The 15,898-nt window shown below is 62.9% G+C and overlaps 1 protein-coding gene and 1 non-coding gene across 2 annotated transcripts; both read left to right on the forward strand.

Annotated features, from left to right (window-relative positions):
* Nucleotides 1-3: 3 nt before the first annotated feature.
* Nucleotides 4-15,876, forward strand: CHD8 (chromodomain helicase DNA binding protein 8). Its single transcript, XM_062598782.1, has 38 exons — nt 4-74; nt 2,179-2,946; nt 3,504-3,887; nt 3,988-4,361; nt 4,448-4,562; nt 4,717-4,905; nt 4,985-5,053; nt 5,147-5,202; nt 5,470-5,587; nt 5,679-5,762; nt 5,870-6,007; nt 6,113-6,238; nt 6,339-6,578; nt 6,788-6,964; nt 7,162-7,305; nt 7,394-7,649; nt 8,044-8,257; nt 8,374-8,569; nt 8,655-8,822; nt 8,992-9,171; nt 9,314-9,424; nt 9,538-9,749; nt 9,960-10,159; nt 10,249-10,405; nt 10,500-10,589; nt 10,676-10,779; nt 10,868-10,982; nt 11,238-11,313; nt 11,401-11,455; nt 11,551-11,755; nt 11,848-12,056; nt 12,264-12,734; nt 13,387-13,529; nt 13,630-13,848; nt 13,940-14,059; nt 14,164-14,343; nt 14,445-14,567; nt 15,160-15,876. Exons 2-38 carry the CDS (start codon nt 2,251-2,253, stop codon nt 15,571-15,573), a joined length of 7,128 nt encoding a protein of 2,375 aa, XP_062454766.1. The 5' UTR covers nt 4-74; nt 2,179-2,250; the 3' UTR covers nt 15,574-15,876.
* Nucleotides 11,039-11,156, forward strand: LOC134153029 (small nucleolar RNA U6-53/MBII-28). The gene has a single exon (XR_009961098.1). It is a non-coding gene; the product is annotated as a small nucleolar RNA U6-53/MBII-28 (small nucleolar RNA).
* Nucleotides 15,877-15,898: the final 22 nt, after the last annotated feature.

Consider the following 15,898-nt stretch of genomic DNA (forward strand, 5'->3'; position numbering starts at 1 on the left):
CCCCGTCTTGGGGGAGGTGGGGCGCGTCCAAGTCGCGGCGGCGGCGGGGGGGGAGGGAGCGCCGCGGAAGGACGGTAGGGCCGCGGGGGGGGGAGGGGGCACGTGGGCGCGACCGCGCGGCTCCCGGGGTGGGGGGGAAGGGCGGCGGGGACCGGCCCCGTGGCTGGGGGCCCGGTGCTCCCAGTTCCTCCGTGACGGGGGGGCCCAGTGCTCCCAGTTCCTTACTACTGGGAGGCCTGGTTCTCCCCTGTGTCTGGGTGCTCCAGTGCTCCCAATTCCCCTGTGACTGGGCTCCCCCATACCCCCACCTCCCTCAGTGATTGGGCATCCCATTGCCCTGTGACTAGGTACCCCAGTACCCCCCATTTCCTTGTTACTGGGCTCCTTAGTACCCCCAGTTCCCTCTGACTGGGGAGCCCAGTGCCCCCCCCCATTCAATTTTTACTGGGCACCCCAGTGCCCCCAGTTCTCCTCTGGCTGGGTGGCTTAGTGCCCCCATTTCCTTATTACTAGGAGGCCCAGTCCCCTCATTACTGGGCACTCCAGTGCCACAGTCATCCTGTAACTGGCTACGCCGTCTCTCTGTTATGGGGTACCCCAGTGTCCCCAGTTCCCCTGTGACTGAGAGGCCCAGTGCCCCCATTTCCTTATTACTGGGAGGCTCAGCCCCCATGTTATTGGGCCCCCAAATGCCCTGATCTCCCCATTACTGGCCCCCCTAGTGCTCCAGTTACTGCCCCCTGCCAGTGCCCCAATTTTCCCATTGCTGGGCCCCCAAGTGCCCTAGTTACTGCCACCCCAGTGCCCCAATTTCCCCATTACTGCCCCCCCCCCAGTGCCCCAGTGACTGAGCCCCTCAGTGCCCCATGGGTCCTCCCTTTACTCGGAGCTTGCAATCCTCCTTTCCTCCCCGGCTTCACATCTCCCTGAGTCACTGCTCAGCCGGGCCGGAGTGAGATAACGCCCCGGATCACTCCGCGGCTCTGGCCGGACCCCGGCGCCCTGCGTTCAGGCACGGGGTGGATGCGGTTCCCATGCCCCCCAACAGGCACTGAGGCACAATGGGAAGTGGGTCTCACTGGGTGGCCGCGGAGGGGGTGTGAACACCGCGGGCCGGTGTTCTGGGGGGCCGTGGGGCAGCCCCGCCTTAGCCCGGCCACCCCGGGGAGGCTCCTGCTACTGCCGTGGACAGGGGCCGAGGCCAAGCCCACGGCGGGTGCGCGGGAGCTGTGTCTGGGGAGACTTGCAAAGCGTCTGGGAGGCATTACCTAGAGGTTGGGAGTCTGTGGAGGATTGCATGGGGTTGGGGGGCAAGAGGGGGTTGTAGAGGGTCTGGAGAAGATTGCATGAAGGCTGGGGTTCTGGGAGGGATTGCAGGGGGTCTGGAGAAGATTGCATAGGGCTGGGGGGCAGGAGGGGGCTGCAGGGGCCTGGGGGGGGGATTACAGGGACTCTGGAGGGCTGGGAGCAGAAGGGGGCTGTATAGGGTCTGAGGGGGATTGCATGTCATCTGAGGGCCTGGTGGGGGGATTGTTGGGGGTCTGAGATGGGTTGCATGGGGCCTGGGTGGGGATTGAAGAGGTCTGGGGGGGCTTGCATGGGCCTAGAGAGGGGATTGCATGGGGTCTAGGAAAGGATTGCACAGGGTATGGGGAGAGACCCTAGACATAGGGTCTGGGGAGCAAGTGGGGGCTGCACAGACTCAGGAGGGAATTGCATGGGGTCTAGGGGGGCTGCCTGGTGCCTGGGGGTGATTGTATAGCATCTTGGGATCTGCGGGGAATTGCACAGGATATGCGGCGGGTTGCATGGGGTCTGGGGGGCTGGAGAAGGCCCCGCAGGCTCTAGAGGGGGCTACGTGGGGCCTGGGGGAAATTGTATAGGGTCTAGGGATCTTGGGGGGGCATTGCGTGGGGCCTGGGGGGCAGAGAGGAGCTGCACAGGGACTAGGAGAGATTGCATGGAGTTAGGGGTCTGGGGGTGATTGCAGGGGATCTAGGGGTCAGTGCATGGGGCTGGGGATCTGCAGGGGATTGTATGGGATGAGGGGCAGGAAGGCACTACAGGGGGGCTGCGCGAGGGGCGTTGTAGAGGTGCGTTTTGCCCCATTGCGGTGGCGTGGGGCAGCCGGGTGCCTCAGCCTCCCACACCAACCTGCCATGTACCCCCTCACCGCAGCCGGCTCCGTGCCTGCTGCCTGAGTCCCCCGCGCCGGCCGGCCTCCGCGGCGCCGCCAGCCCCCTCCCCGCCATGGCCGACCCCATCATGGACCTCTTCGACGACCCCAACCTGTTTGGGCTGGACGCGCTGACAGACGAGGGCTTCGCCCAGGCCCCCCACGACCCCATCGAGGAGGCGCTGGGGCTGGCAGGGGCCCTGGAGGAGCCGCCGCCGACGGAGCCGCCGACAGAGCCGCCACCGGCACCCGAAACCGTCCCAACAGAGCCGCTGCCACCCCAGGAGCTGCCAGCGCCCGGTGCCGCCCCGCCGGACGCCCCACCGGAGCAGGATGTGTTGAGCCAAGGGAACCCCTTCATGGGGGTGTCTGCCGTAGCCCCGGCACCTTCCTCCTCCTCGGCTGCCGCCACCGCGGCTCTGCCGGCTCCCAAAATCGTCATCCTGAAAGCCCCTGCGGGGGGCTCAGCACCCGGCGCCCATGTGGCACAGCTTCAGGCACCAGCGCAGCCGCTGGGGACAGCCAACGGGGGCAAGGTGACCTTTGCCAAAGTGCTCACGGGCACCCCGCTCCGGCCTGGAGTCTCCATCGTCTCTGGCAACACCGTGCTGGCTGGCAAAGTGACACCGGCTGGGCCAGGTGCCACTGCTGTCCACCGCCTGGTGCAGCCTGGACGGCCAGTGAAGCAGCTGGTGCTGCAGCCTGTGAAACCGCCAGGCACCGGGGCACCCCTGAAGCCTGCTGTCACGCTCACGTCAGCTCCCGCTCAGGTGAGAGTGGCTGAGAAGAATGGAGAAACATCTACTGGGGCGTTGGGGACAATGGGGGTGGAGAAACATCTGCCATAGTGTTTGGGACCCGGGGTGTTGGGGGGCAACGGGGAGGGAGAAACACTTCCCAGGGCACTGGGGGGCAACGGGGAGGGGGAAATGCCTCCCTGGGCGTTGGGGGGCAACCGGGAGGGAGAAACACCTCCCAGGGCACTGGGGGGCAGCGGGGATGGACAAACATCTCCCAGGTGTTTGGAGCAATAGAGAAGAAACATTTGCCAGGGCATTGGAGGCAACGGGGATGGAGAAACATCTCTGTGGTACTGGGGGCAACAGGGATGGAAAAACCTCCTGTAGTTGGTGGGTGTAACGAGGATGGAGAAACACGTGCCAGGGCGCTGGGGGCAATGGGGATGGAGAAGATATTTCCTGTAGTGTTGGGGGCAGCGGGCACAGAGAAACATCTGCTGGGGTGGTGGGAGCAATGGAGATAGAGAAACATCTCTCGTGGTCTTGGTGATTGGTAGTGGCTTCATGTCTTCTCTTCCTACCTGCAGGGTGAATCCAAGCGCATCACTTTGGTGCTGCAGCAGCCACCAGGCACCAATGCCACCACCGGGCAACGCCACGTGGTGCTGGGTAGCCTGCCGGGCAAGATTGTGCTGCAGGGCAACCAGCTGGCCGCCCTCGGCCAAGCCAAGGGTGCCCCAGGCCAGCCGGCCAAGGTGGTCACCATCCAGCTCCAGGTGCAGCAGCAGCCACCGTCAGCAGTGCCAGGCGCCCAACCGAGCACCAATCCCCAGAAGATCCAGCTACTCCAGCAGCCCCCAGCTGCAGGGCAGCCGGCACCCGTGGCTGTCTCCTCCGTGCCCCCGGCACAAGTGGTGGGCAGTGCAGGCCAGCGGCTCACAGTGCCCCTCAAGGTGGTGCTGCAGCCCCAGGTGCGAGCCAGCAGGGTGGGATTTTGGGGGAGGGGGGACATTGGTGGTTGGCGCCCTGGAGATGCTTAGTATTGAGGTCTTGACCCTCTTCTGATCGCAGGCTGGCTCATCTCAGGGCAGCTCACCAGGGCTGTCGGTGGTGAAGGTGCTGAGCAGCGGTGAGGTGGCGGCACTGTCAGGCCCTGGCTCACGGGGTGTCTCAGAGGAGAGCCGCAAGCTGGAACACCAGAAGAAGCAGGAGAAAGCCAACCGCATTGTGGCTGAGGCCATTGCCCGGGCCCGGGCCCGGGGCGAGCAGAACATCCCCCGTGTCCTCAATGAGGATGAGCTGCCCAGCGTGCGACCCGAGGAAGAAGGCGAGCGCAAGCGCCGGCGCAAAGGGCCTGCTGAGCGCGGTGGTCCCAAGGAGGAGCGGCCCCGCAAGGGCAAAGGCCAGGGTGGTGCGGGCAAGAGCAAGGGCCGCGGCAAGCCCAGGTGAGGGGCCCCAGAGCTGGGGGGACCTCCCTGCTGCCCGGCAGGTGCCAGCAGGCTGTTCTCACCCGCTCCTCTTCCTCTGCCAGCACCATCACCCCTGTGGTGGGCAAGAAGCGGAAGCGCAACACCTCTTCCGACAACTCGGACGCCGAGGTGATGCCGGCCCCGTCGCCCCGAGAAGAGGAGGAAAGCAGTGTGCAGGTGAGGGGGGGACGCTCATGGTGAGGTCCCGCCTCCGTCCGGTGGGAGACAGGGCATTTCCAGAGGGCATCCCATCTCCTCACACTGGCCTGAAGTCTTTCTTCATCCAGGATAGTCACTCCTGACACCTTTCTGCTTTCCCCTTTTCACCCAGAAACGGCGCTCGAACCGCCAGGTGAAGCGCAAGAAGTACACTGAGGACCTGGACATCAAAATCACTGATGACGAGGAAGATGAAGAGTTGGACGTTACCGGGCCTGTACGACTTGAACAGCCGCCGGCCCCGCAGCCCCCTGAGCCTGAGCCTGAAGGCGAGACCTTGCCCTCCATGCAGTTCTTCGTGGTGAGCACACCCTACTGGGGCCGAGTGCCTGGGGCCGGCGCTTTGGGAGCGCCGGTACTTGACCTTCCTTCCTCCCCAGGAAAATCCCAGTGAGGAGGATGCCGCCATCGTGGACAAGGTGCTCTCCATGCGGTTGGTGAAGAAGGAGGTGAGCGGCAGCTTCTCCGGCATGCTCCCGCAACAGCTGCGCCTGCCAAGCAGGGTTTTGGTGGTGGTAACAGCCTTTCCTTGCCCTTCGCAGCTCCCGTCGGGGCAGTTCACAGAGTCGGAGGAGTTCTTCGTCAAATACAAGAACTAGTAGGTGTCCCAGCAAGCCGGGGTGTTACAGAACCTTGGCTTGAGCTGTATAAACTGAATTAAGGGATACACAGCTTGTTCTGAGAGAGGGCTGGCTTGTTAATGACAAGATGGTCAAAGCTGGGGGGATACCACCTGGATTCCTACCAGCTTCCCTCCTGTGGGCGGGAATTTCCTCCTTGGGTCCAAATACTTTGTGGGAAGCAAACTTCGTGGCTGGGCCACAGGGTCGTTAAAACACTGCCCCGTTCCCTCTTTTCCTTTCAGCTCCTACCTGCACTGTGAGTGGGCCACCATTGACCAGTTGGAGAAGGACAAGAGGATCCACCAGAAGCTGAAGCGCTTCAAGACCAAGATGACGCAGATGCGGCACTTCTTCCACGAGGTACAAGGCCAGCCCCAAGGGGTGGGAGATGGAAGCGATAGAGGGGGGATACTGGCAGCAGGGCGCTCTCCTCACGTTGCCTCTCCAAAAGGATGAGGAGCCCTTCAACCCGGACTATGTGGAGGTGGACCGTATCCTGGATGAATCCCACAGCGTTGACAAGGACAACGGGGAGGTGAGGGGGCAGTTGGGACTGTCCACAGGTGGTGGCGTGCTTTTCGGACACGGTGGGTGCTGAGTAACGCTGGCGGTCCTCGTCCCGCTTCCCTTTCTCCTGGCCAGCCGGTGGTCTACTACCTGGTGAAGTGGTGCTCCCTGCCCTATGAAGACAGCACATGGGAACTCAAGGAGGATGTGGACGAGGGCAAGATCGGGGAGTTCAAGCGGATCCAAGCGCGGCACCCAGAGCTCAAGCGGGTGGTGAGCCGTCGCGGGCCCTCTTGCCCGCCTGCCCTGGCTTTCCTTCCTCGGCCACCCTCTCCTCCGGCAGTCCCACTGCTCACTCCGTACCCGTATCTCCTGCAGGCCCGGCCCCAGGCAGGCTCCTGGAAGAAACTTGAGCTGTCCCATGAGTACAAGAATCACAACCAGCTCCGTGAGTACCAGCTCGAGGGCGTCAACTGGCTGCTCTTCAACTGGTACAACAGGCGAGTGACGGGGCCGAGCTGGGGCGGATGCATGGCTCCAAGTATGCCTGCTCTGGCCTCCTCTGCCAACCCAAATGCCCCTCTGCTCCCTACCCCGCAGGCAGAACTGCATCCTGGCTGACGAGATGGGCCTGGGCAAAACCATCCAGTCCATCGCCTTCCTGCAGGAGGTGTACAATGTGGGCATCCGGGGCCCCTTCCTCGTCATCGCGCCGCTCTCCACCATCACCAACTGGGAGCGGGAGTTTAACACTTGGACGGAGATGAACAGCATTGTCTACCATGGCAGCCTGGCCTCACGGCAGATGATCCAGCAGTATGAGATGTACTGCAAGGACTCCCGGGTACGGCCTGAGGGGTGCTCTCGGGGCTGGGCGGCCAGCAGGAGAGGACATCTGGGTCTTCACGGGCCATGAACGCTCCCACAAACCACCTGGGTTTGTAGCTGAGCACGGGCGTCAGGAACAGGGCAAGGTTCAGATGTGGGAGGGGAGAGGTTGGAGTTGTTTACACCCGTTCCTCCCTTACGGGTGCGCTCCCCTCCCCCGGCCAGGGCCGCCTCATCCCCGGGGCCTACAAGTTCGATGCACTCATCACCACCTTCGAGATGATCCTGTCGGACTGCCCGGAGCTGCGGGAGATCGAGTGGCGCTGTGTCATCATCGATGAAGCCCACCGGCTCAAGAACCGCAACTGCAAGCTGCTCGACAGCCTCAAGCACATGGACCTGGTGAGCGCTGAGGGGAATGTGGAGTCTCCACTTCCCTCTCCCTTAGGAGAATGGGTCTCGGTGGTGTCCGGACTCATCCTGTGCTCTGGGAACTATCTGTGCCTGTGATGGGGGTGAGGATGACTGTGTGGGGCCGGGCTCGGCTTACCTCCCTCTTGGCCCTCACGCTCTGCACCCGTTGCACTCTTCGTTGGCAGGAGCACAAGGTCCTCTTGACGGGCACCCCCTTGCAAAACACGGTAGAGGAGCTCTTCAGTCTCCTGCACTTTCTGGAGCCTTCTCAATTCCCTTCCGAAGCTGAGTTCCTCAAGGACTTTGGAGACCTCAAGACAGAGGAGCAGGTGACGAGAAGAGCCTGCGCTGACCCCTTCCTGGCTATGCAGGTCCTGCCCTGCCCATGTGCCAACTCTTCCCCGGTCCTGTCCACAGGTGCAGAAGCTGCAGGCCATCCTCAAGCCCATGATGCTCCGACGGTTGAAGGAGGATGTGGAGAAGAACCTCGCTCCCAAGCAGGAGACCATCATTGAGGTGGAGCTGACAAACATCCAGAAGAAATACTACCGGGCCATCCTGGAGAAGAATTTCTCCTTCCTGTCCAAGGGTGCTGGCCACACGAACATGCCCAACCTGCTCAACACCATGATGGAGCTGCGGAAATGTTGCAACCACCCCTACCTCATCAATGGTGAGGAGTAAGCGAGGTTCAGAGGGCTGAGGTCTGTTTCTTGGTCTCTCTCCAGCAGCAGCCACAAGCTCATGGGAGAACATGGATGGCTCATCCCTCTCTAGTCTCCCAACTTTGCCCTTTCTTTCATTAGAGACTCAGTAGCCTCTTGGGTGCGGGGCTTCTCTTCCCTGACCTTGTACAGTCCGCAGAGCCCATGCAACCGCCCTGGTGTGCTTGATGTCATGGGGAAAGGAGTTTTCCACGTCAGCTAGTTTGGCTTTGATGCCACCAAGGTCTCGCTTTGGCAGGGTGGCCCCCGGATTAGGAGGCGAGGAGGCTCCCCAAGGTCACACACAGCCGCCTTGGTGTGTGCCCCTTTGACAGTCCTGTTTTCTTCCCTCCTGCAATGCAGGCGCAGAGGAGAAGATCCTGGCTGAGTTTCGGGAGTCGTGCCACCACCATGTGCCCCACGACTTCCACCTCCAGGCCATGGTGCGCTCAGCCGGCAAGCTGGTGCTCATCGACAAGCTGCTGCCCAAACTCAAGGCTGGCGGCCACAAGGTGCTGATCTTCTCCCAGATGGTGCGGTGCCTCGACATCTTGGAGGACTACCTCATCCAGAAGAGGTGAGTGGGACACGGTGCTAGCGAAAGGAGGGGAGCGACTGAGGAGAGCTGGGGACGTTCGCATACCTTCCACTCCGGTTCTCCCACCCTGGCACGTGCCTCTTGGCTGCTTGCAGGTACTTGTATGAGCGGATCGACGGGCGGGTGCGCGGCAACCTGCGGCAGGCCGCCATCGACCGCTTCAGCAAGCCCGACTCGGACCGCTTTGTGTTCCTGCTGTGCACCCGGGCAGGCGGGCTGGGCATCAACCTCACTGCAGCTGACACCTGCATTATCTTCGACTCTGACTGGAACCCCCAAAATGACCTCCAGGTAACTGCGTCCCGCATCCCACGGTGTTCCCTGCCTTGCCACCAGCTTGACCCAACTTTTTCTTTCCTCCCATCTCCCTGCACAGGCCCAGGCGCGGTGCCACCGCATTGGGCAGAGCAAGGCAGTGAAGGTCTATCGCCTCATTACGCGCAACTCGTATGAGCGGGAGATGTTCGACAAGGCCAGTCTCAAGCTGGGACTCGACAAGGCTGTGCTGCAGTCCATGAGCGGCCGTGAGGGCAATATTGCTGGGGTAAGGTGTCGCGTGGAGGGTTCTCTGGCCTTACAAGACCTGGGATTTGGGGGTTGCTTGAGATGGGACCTGGAGACCTCCTGGTCCAAAGTGGCTTTTGCGGAGGGTTGCGTGGTGCCTTGCTGGGAGTCTGCATGTCTTTGGCCTGCTTCTCCCCTGCCATGGGCAGATCCAGCAGTTCTCCAAGAAGGAGATTGAAGACCTGCTGCGCAAGGGGGCCTATGCTGCCATCATGGAGGAGGACGATGAGGGCTCCAAGTTCTGTGAGGAGGACATAGACCAGATCCTGCTGCGCCGCACCACCACCATCACTATCGAGAGTGAGGGGAAGGGCTCCACCTTCGCCAAGGTACTTCCGGGCGCTGCTATTTGTTGCTCCTGGGTTTAAGGAGCCGTGTTAAATCCCTTAGGGGGGCACACGTAAGCCAGTAGCACCTCTGCTTTTTGCGTTTCCGTTGCCCTTCGTTTTATGCCGTTCCTCCCCTCTGCAGGCGAGCTTTGTGGCCTCTGAGAACCGCACCGACATCGCCTTGGATGACCCCAACTTCTGGCAGAAGTGGGCCAAGAAAGCTGACCTGGACCTGGACCTGCTCAACAGCAAGGTGAGGGCAGCCAGGAGATGCCGGCAGCAGGGCTGGGCGCTGCCCAGCTGGCAGCAAACGGGCTCCAACGTGCCTCCCTCTACTCCTCGGTTTTTATGTTCTCCCTCTTCCAGAACAACCTGGTGATCGACACGCCCCGGGTGCGCAAGCAGACTCGACACTTCAGCACCCTGCGCGATGACGACCTGGTGGAGTTCTCTGACCTGGAGAGCGAAGATGAGGAGAGGCCCCGCTCCCGCCGCCATGACCGCCACCACCACACCTTGCACCACGCCTACGGCCGCACTGACTGCTTCCGCGTTGAGAAGCACCTCCTGGTCTATGGGTGAGGACGTGGACCTCTTTTTTTCTTCTCTGCGCAGTTGCTTTGGAAAGCTCTCCATCCCGCATTTCCCCCCGTTTCCTGGGCTGGAAAGCTGTAGATGTTGGTGGTTTCTCATGGGGATGCGCTTCCTCTGGAAGTGATGGGCCGGTGGGTTTTGCATCCGGTGGGGAGCAGGCACCCACTATCTCGCTGCCTTGGCTCTGCCGGCAGCTGGGGGCGGTGGCGAGAGATCCTGTCGCACGGGCGGTTCAAGCGGCGCCTTTCGGAGCGGGATGTGGAGACCATCTGCCGGGCCATCCTGGTCTACTGCCTGCTGCACTACCGGGGCGATGAGAACATCAAGGGCTTCATATGGGACCTCATCAGTCCTGCAGAGAACGGCAAGGCCAAGGAGCTGCAAAACCACTCGGGTGAGGGTCCCCCGCAGGCGCGGGAGCTCCGGGGCTGCGGGGACCCGCGGGGTCCCGCTCTGACCCCTCTTTCTTCTCCCCTCCGCCAGGCCTCTCCATCCCAGTGCCCCGGGGCCGTAAGGGCAAGAAGGTGAAGTCGCAGAGCACTTTTGATGTCCAAAAGGCTGAGTGGATCCGCAAGTACAACCCCGACACCCTCTTCCAGGACGAGAGCTACAAGAAGCATCTCAAGCATCAATGCAACAAGTGAGGGAGGCGGGGAACATCCAGGCTGCTCCACCGCGCTCCTGGCTGTGCCCGCCAGCTTCCCTCCTTCACTTTTCCCCCTCCGCTTGTGCAGGGTGCTGCTCCGGGTGCGCATGCTGTACTACCTGCGTCAGGAGGTGATCGGTGACCAGGCTGAGAAGGTGTTGGCGGGGGCAGTGGCCAGGTAGGAGCCTCCGGCCCTGTCTCCGGGCTGCTCCTGGCCTTGGACCCTCCCCATGTTACTCTTCCTTCCCCGTCCCGACCCTGCAGTGACATCGACATATGGTTCCCGCTGGTGGAGCAGCTCGAGGTGCCGACCGCTTGGTGGGATGCGGAAGCCGACAAGTCCTTGCTCATTGGCGTCTTCAAACATGGTGCGCATGTCAGGGGGGAGAAGTGTTTTGGGAAAGGAGATGGTTTCCATCCAGGTGCCCCGCGCTTTAGCTCCAGCCTCCTCCACAGGCTACGAGAAGTACAACACCATGCGTGCCGACCCTGCGCTCTGCTTCCTGGAGAAAGCTGGCAGGCCCGATGAGAAGGCCATCGCTGCCGAGCAGCGCCTGGACGTGGCTGAGGGGTGAGCCAGGGTTGGTGGCGGAGGAGAGGAGGTGCCGGGGAAGCAGAGGCCAGAGCTGCCTGTGATGACTCGCCATGCTAATACCGACCGGCCCGTCAGCCAGGGCAAGGGGCCCGGCGCATCCGGCGGGGCCGGGATGAGTTGAACCCTCTTCTTGGGAAGAGCTGAAGGCGCTCGTGCCGCAGCAAGGAAGCAGGGGAGGCAGCGCCTCACTGGCGCGTGGGGGTCACATGCGTGTTCCCACCTTCTCCTCAGTGTGGATTTTGACAAGGACTGCGAGGACCCCGAGTACAAGCCGCTCCCAGGGACGGCCAAGGAGCCAGATGACGAGGTGAGGAGGGTTCAGGCTCCGTCCTTTCTCTCCTCTGACCCGCAGAGGGGCAAAACCACTACCCTGCGTCCCTCTCCTCCCTCCTAGACCGACCCTCTGATGCTGCTGGACGAGGAGATCTCCGTGGTGGACGGTGACGAAGGTAACTGGTCCAGAGGGAGCTTTTTCCCTGGCACCGGCAGCGACCCCAGAGTGGCTGCCCCCCCTGACTGCCCCCCTCCATCTCCCCGATGCCAGGCCAGCCGGCCCAGCCGGGGCAGCTCTTCTGGCCGCCGGGCTCTGCGCTGACGGCTCGTCTCCGGCGCCTCATCACTGCCTACCAGCGCAGCTACAAGCAGGAGCAGCTGAAGATGGAGGCGGCTGAGCGGGGTGACCGCCGCCGCCGGCGCTGCGAGGCCGCTTGCAAGCTCAAAGAGATGGCGCGCCGTGAGAAGCAGCAGAGGTACCGCAGCCAGGGGCGAGGCGGGGGCACGGGCGAGAGTCTGGCGGTGCCAGTGCGGGACGCCTTTCCTGGGCTTAACCCGCCACCCGCAGGTGGACCCGGCGGGAACAGTCAGACTTCTACCGGGTGGTGTCAAGCTTCGGCGTGGAGTATGACCCTGATGCCCGGCGCTTTCGCTGGGGCCGCTTCCGTGCCCTGGCCCGCCTCGACCGCAAGACAGACGAGAGCCTCACCAAGTACTTCCACGGCTTCGTGGCCATGTGCCGGCAGGTCTGTCGCCTGCCGCCAGCCGCCGGCGATGGTGAGTGTACAAAAGCTGACGGAAAAGGCCGAGCTGGGCTGCGTTGGCTGCTGGGTCCTGTTGCAAGTGCCTGGCTCTGGGTCACGATTGCCAGCGGACCCGGTGCGGGGAGGATGGCGGGATTTCTTGGCCCTCTCCTATGCTTGTTTTTGGGGTAAGAGAGTGGTGGGCGGGAAGGTCCCCCGTAACCAGCCCCGCGTCCCGCAGAGCCGCCGGACCCGGCGGTGTTCATCGAGCCCATCTCAGAGGAGCGGGCCTCGCGCACCCTCTACCGCGTGGACCTGCTGCGGCGCCTGCGGGAGCAGGTGTTGTGCCACCCGCTGCTGCCCGAGCGGCTCGCCCTCTGCCAGCCGCCGGGCCCTGAGCTGCCCGCCTGGTGGGAGTGCGGCCGCCACGACGGCGAGCTGCTCCGCGGTGCCGCCCGCCACGGCCTGGGCCAGGCCGAGGCCGCCATCATGAACGACCCCGACTTCTCCTTCCTCGCCGCCCGCTTCGGCTTCTGTCAAGGGCGAGCGGGGACGCCGCAGCCCCCCGCCGCCCCGCCGCCGCTGCCCCCACCGCCACTGCCCCCCAAGCCCGACTCGGCCGAGGACTCCGACTCAGAGCTTGACCTCGGCAAGCTCTCAGCCTCCACCTCCGAGTCGTCCTCCTGTTCCGAGGACAGCGACGACGACCGGGGTGAGTTGCACACCTGCTTCCTCCCTCCCTGTGAATCCTGGTTTCTCGTGTACCACAGCTTCAGGTCCCTTTCCCTGCGCCCTGGCATCATTTCCTGCATCCCAGCGTCCTCTCCCTGCGCCCCAGCATCCTCTCCCTGCGCCCCAGTGTCACGTCCTTGCATCCTGGTGTCGCTTCCCACGCCCCGGCATTGCTTCCCACATGCTGGTGTTGCTTGTCCACATTCCTGTATTGCTTCCCCGCATCCCAACATTACTTCCTGCATCCCAGTGTTGCTTCCCTATACTCCAGTGTTGCATCCTTGCATCCTGGTGTCGCTTTCCACATGCCAGTGTCCTTTCACTGTATCCCAGTGCCGCTTCCTGTCATCCTGGCGCCATTTCCCACATCCCAGTCTCACTTCCCACACCCCAGCGTGGCTTCCCACATCCTCGGCATCCTGTTACTCTCACACTGACGTTACCTCCTTGCATCTCAGTGTCGCTTTCCACATCCCAGCGTCCTTTTACTGTATCCCAGCATCCCTTTCCCACAGCCCCAGCATCCCTTCCCACACCCCAGGATGAGACCGGGCACCCCGAGGTGCTTGCTTCTTTCCCGGCTGCCCAAGGCCTCCTGGCTGCCCTCAGCCCTTGCCTCCTGCTCTCCGCAGGGCCGGACCATGCCAGCAGGACAAAGTTCTTCGAAGAAGAGGAGTCACTGCTGTCGCTGCCCACCTCCCGGGAGGGTGACTCGCCACAGCCGCCAGCCCCGGGGCTGCTGCCGGAGCAGCCGCACCTGCGCGAGTGGCCCAAGGTGAGACCTGGCGGGGGGCCCATTTTCCCTGCACCCCATTTCCTCCCCGTTTTTCCCTGTGATGCCAGTTCCATGCTAACTGCCACCTGTCTTCCCACAGGACCGGGCTCTCATCCACCGCATTGACCTGGTGTGCCAGGCTGTGCTATCGGGCAAATGGCCGGTAGCCCAGCGTGGCCCCGAGCCTGGTGGGGTCCCGGCGGATGGCGGACCTCGGCTGCCGGGTGACTATGCTGCCCCCCAGGAGGAGCCTCCGGCCGCATACACCCGCCTGCGGCATGGCCCCGAGGAGAAGGAGTTCACGGTGCAGATTAAGGACGTGAGTCACTGCCTGAGGGTCTCACCTGGCGCTGGTGCCCTGCTGCTGGGGCGCCCCACTGACGTCTCCCCCTGCTCCATGTCCACCCCAGGAGGAAGGCATCAAGCTGACGTTTCAGAAACACCGCCTGGTGCCCAATGGTGCCCTGCGGGACCGCTGCCAGCACCTTCACCCGCCTGGCCCTAAGAAGAACAGCAAGAAGCTAGTGGAGGTGAGCGGACACAGCTGCAGGGCTCGCTTGCATTGGTCTTCCCCCTCCACACCCCACCCACCACCGGCTTTTTGGGAGCCACTGCACTCATCTTTCATACCCAGCTGGAGCTGCAGTGCTTGGAGGGACTGCGGGGCCCCGACATCGACCTGGAGGCCCGCATCCCCGTGGTGCACAAGGGTGACGGCACGCTGTTGGTGGGTGACGCCGCCCCCCGCCGCGCCGACCTGGAGAGCTGGCTGCAGGCGCACCCCGACTTCGCTGTGGACCCCCGCTTCCTGGCGGTGAGTGTGCTCCCTCCCACCCCAGGGAGTGGGCAGCCCATTTTCCAGCCTTGCTGAGCCACTTTCTCACCCCCTCCCTTCCTGAATTTGTCTTCCCCTAGTACATGGAAGAGCGCCGCAAGCAGCACAAGTGGCACCGCTGCAAAAAAACAGGTGCCGTGGAGGCCAGCTGTCTGCCCGGGCTGGAGCGAGGGATGGTGCCTGGCGATGCCAACAGCAAGAAGGTGAGGTAGCTTTCAGCACGATGTCCTCCCCGTCCACCGTGCTGGGAGTTGGAAATCCCCTCTGGGGCTCGTTAGGGTCTCCATGTGCCCCGGGACCCAAAATATCCAAGTGGGAGTGTGGGAAGGACAATGTTCTTGCACGACCAGGGCTGTCCTGGGATTTGGAAGTCCTTCTGGGGCCGTTTGGTGTTCTCATCTCCAGCAAATCCCAAAATACTGAGGCAGGAGGGTGGGAAGGAGGAAACTCTATGTCGTAGAGGATCTCTCTCTGCCATCATGGTCGTGAAGGACATCCCTCCACCATTGTGGAGGACTTCCTTCCATGATCATGGAGGATATCTCTCTATTGGTATGGAGAGTGTTCCTTCACTGTCACAGAGAACATTCCCCCACCATCATGGAGGACGTTGCTCCACCATCGTGGAGGACGTTCCTCCATGAGCATGGAGGACATCCTCCGTAATCACGGATGATCTGTCTCTGCCCTGGTGGAGAACATTTCTCCGTGGTCGTGGAGGACGTCCCCCCCCCCTCCACCGGCCAAGTGCAGGGGGTTGAGGGGTTGTTTCACCGCCCTGTCGCCCCTCGCCAGGGCTTCCTGCCGGACCCTGTGATGAGCCGGCTGCTGCCGGAGGGCAGCCCGAAGCCGCGGGGCCGCCGGGCCGGCATGGACCTCTCCAAGATGGTGTCATTGATGGGGCCAGCGGGGCCAGGCTTCTTGGGGGGGCTGCACGGCGCCTTCGCCCCCAGCCCAGCCCCGGGCCCTTACGCCGCTGTGGCCGCCGCCTCGTCCTCTGCCACCCTGCTGCACCCTGGCGCCTTTGCCCTGGCCCCCCGCCGCGACGGCGAGGAGGAGGATGAGGAGGAGGAGGAAGAGGAGGAGGAAGAGGAGGTGGACAACTTGTCTCAGGGCTATGCCAGCTCCGAGCGGGATTTCTCCCTGCTCGACGACCCCATGATGCCGGCCAACTCGGACTCCAGCGACGGGGCCAACGAGGCCGAGTGAGCGCGCGCGCATCCCTGCTTCCCCAAACGAGACTGTCTCCTTTTGCCCCATTCCCCCTCCCCCCCCCCGCGCCCCGGGCGCTATATTTATATAAATATGTAAAAATGTCTTGTGTCATATGGCGGGGGGGGAGGCGTGGGGGGGGGGCGAAGCCGTTATCCAGGGGCGTCGGTGGTGGGGTGTGTGGGGAGGGGGCGGTTCGCTGGCCAGGCTGTGGGCGTAGAGCTTCCCGTAGTTGGAGTCTTTTTCTTTTCTTTTTTTTTTTTTTTTTTTCTTTTCTAATAAAAAGGGACTGAAAACGGGCCGGAAAGGAGTGTTTCTTGTG

The sequence above is a fragment of the Rhea pennata genome, chromosome 37 (assembly GCF_028389875.1).
Source record: "Rhea pennata isolate bPtePen1 chromosome 37, bPtePen1.pri, whole genome shotgun sequence".
Classification (NCBI taxonomy): Eukaryota; Metazoa; Chordata; class Aves; order Rheiformes; family Rheidae; genus Rhea; species Rhea pennata.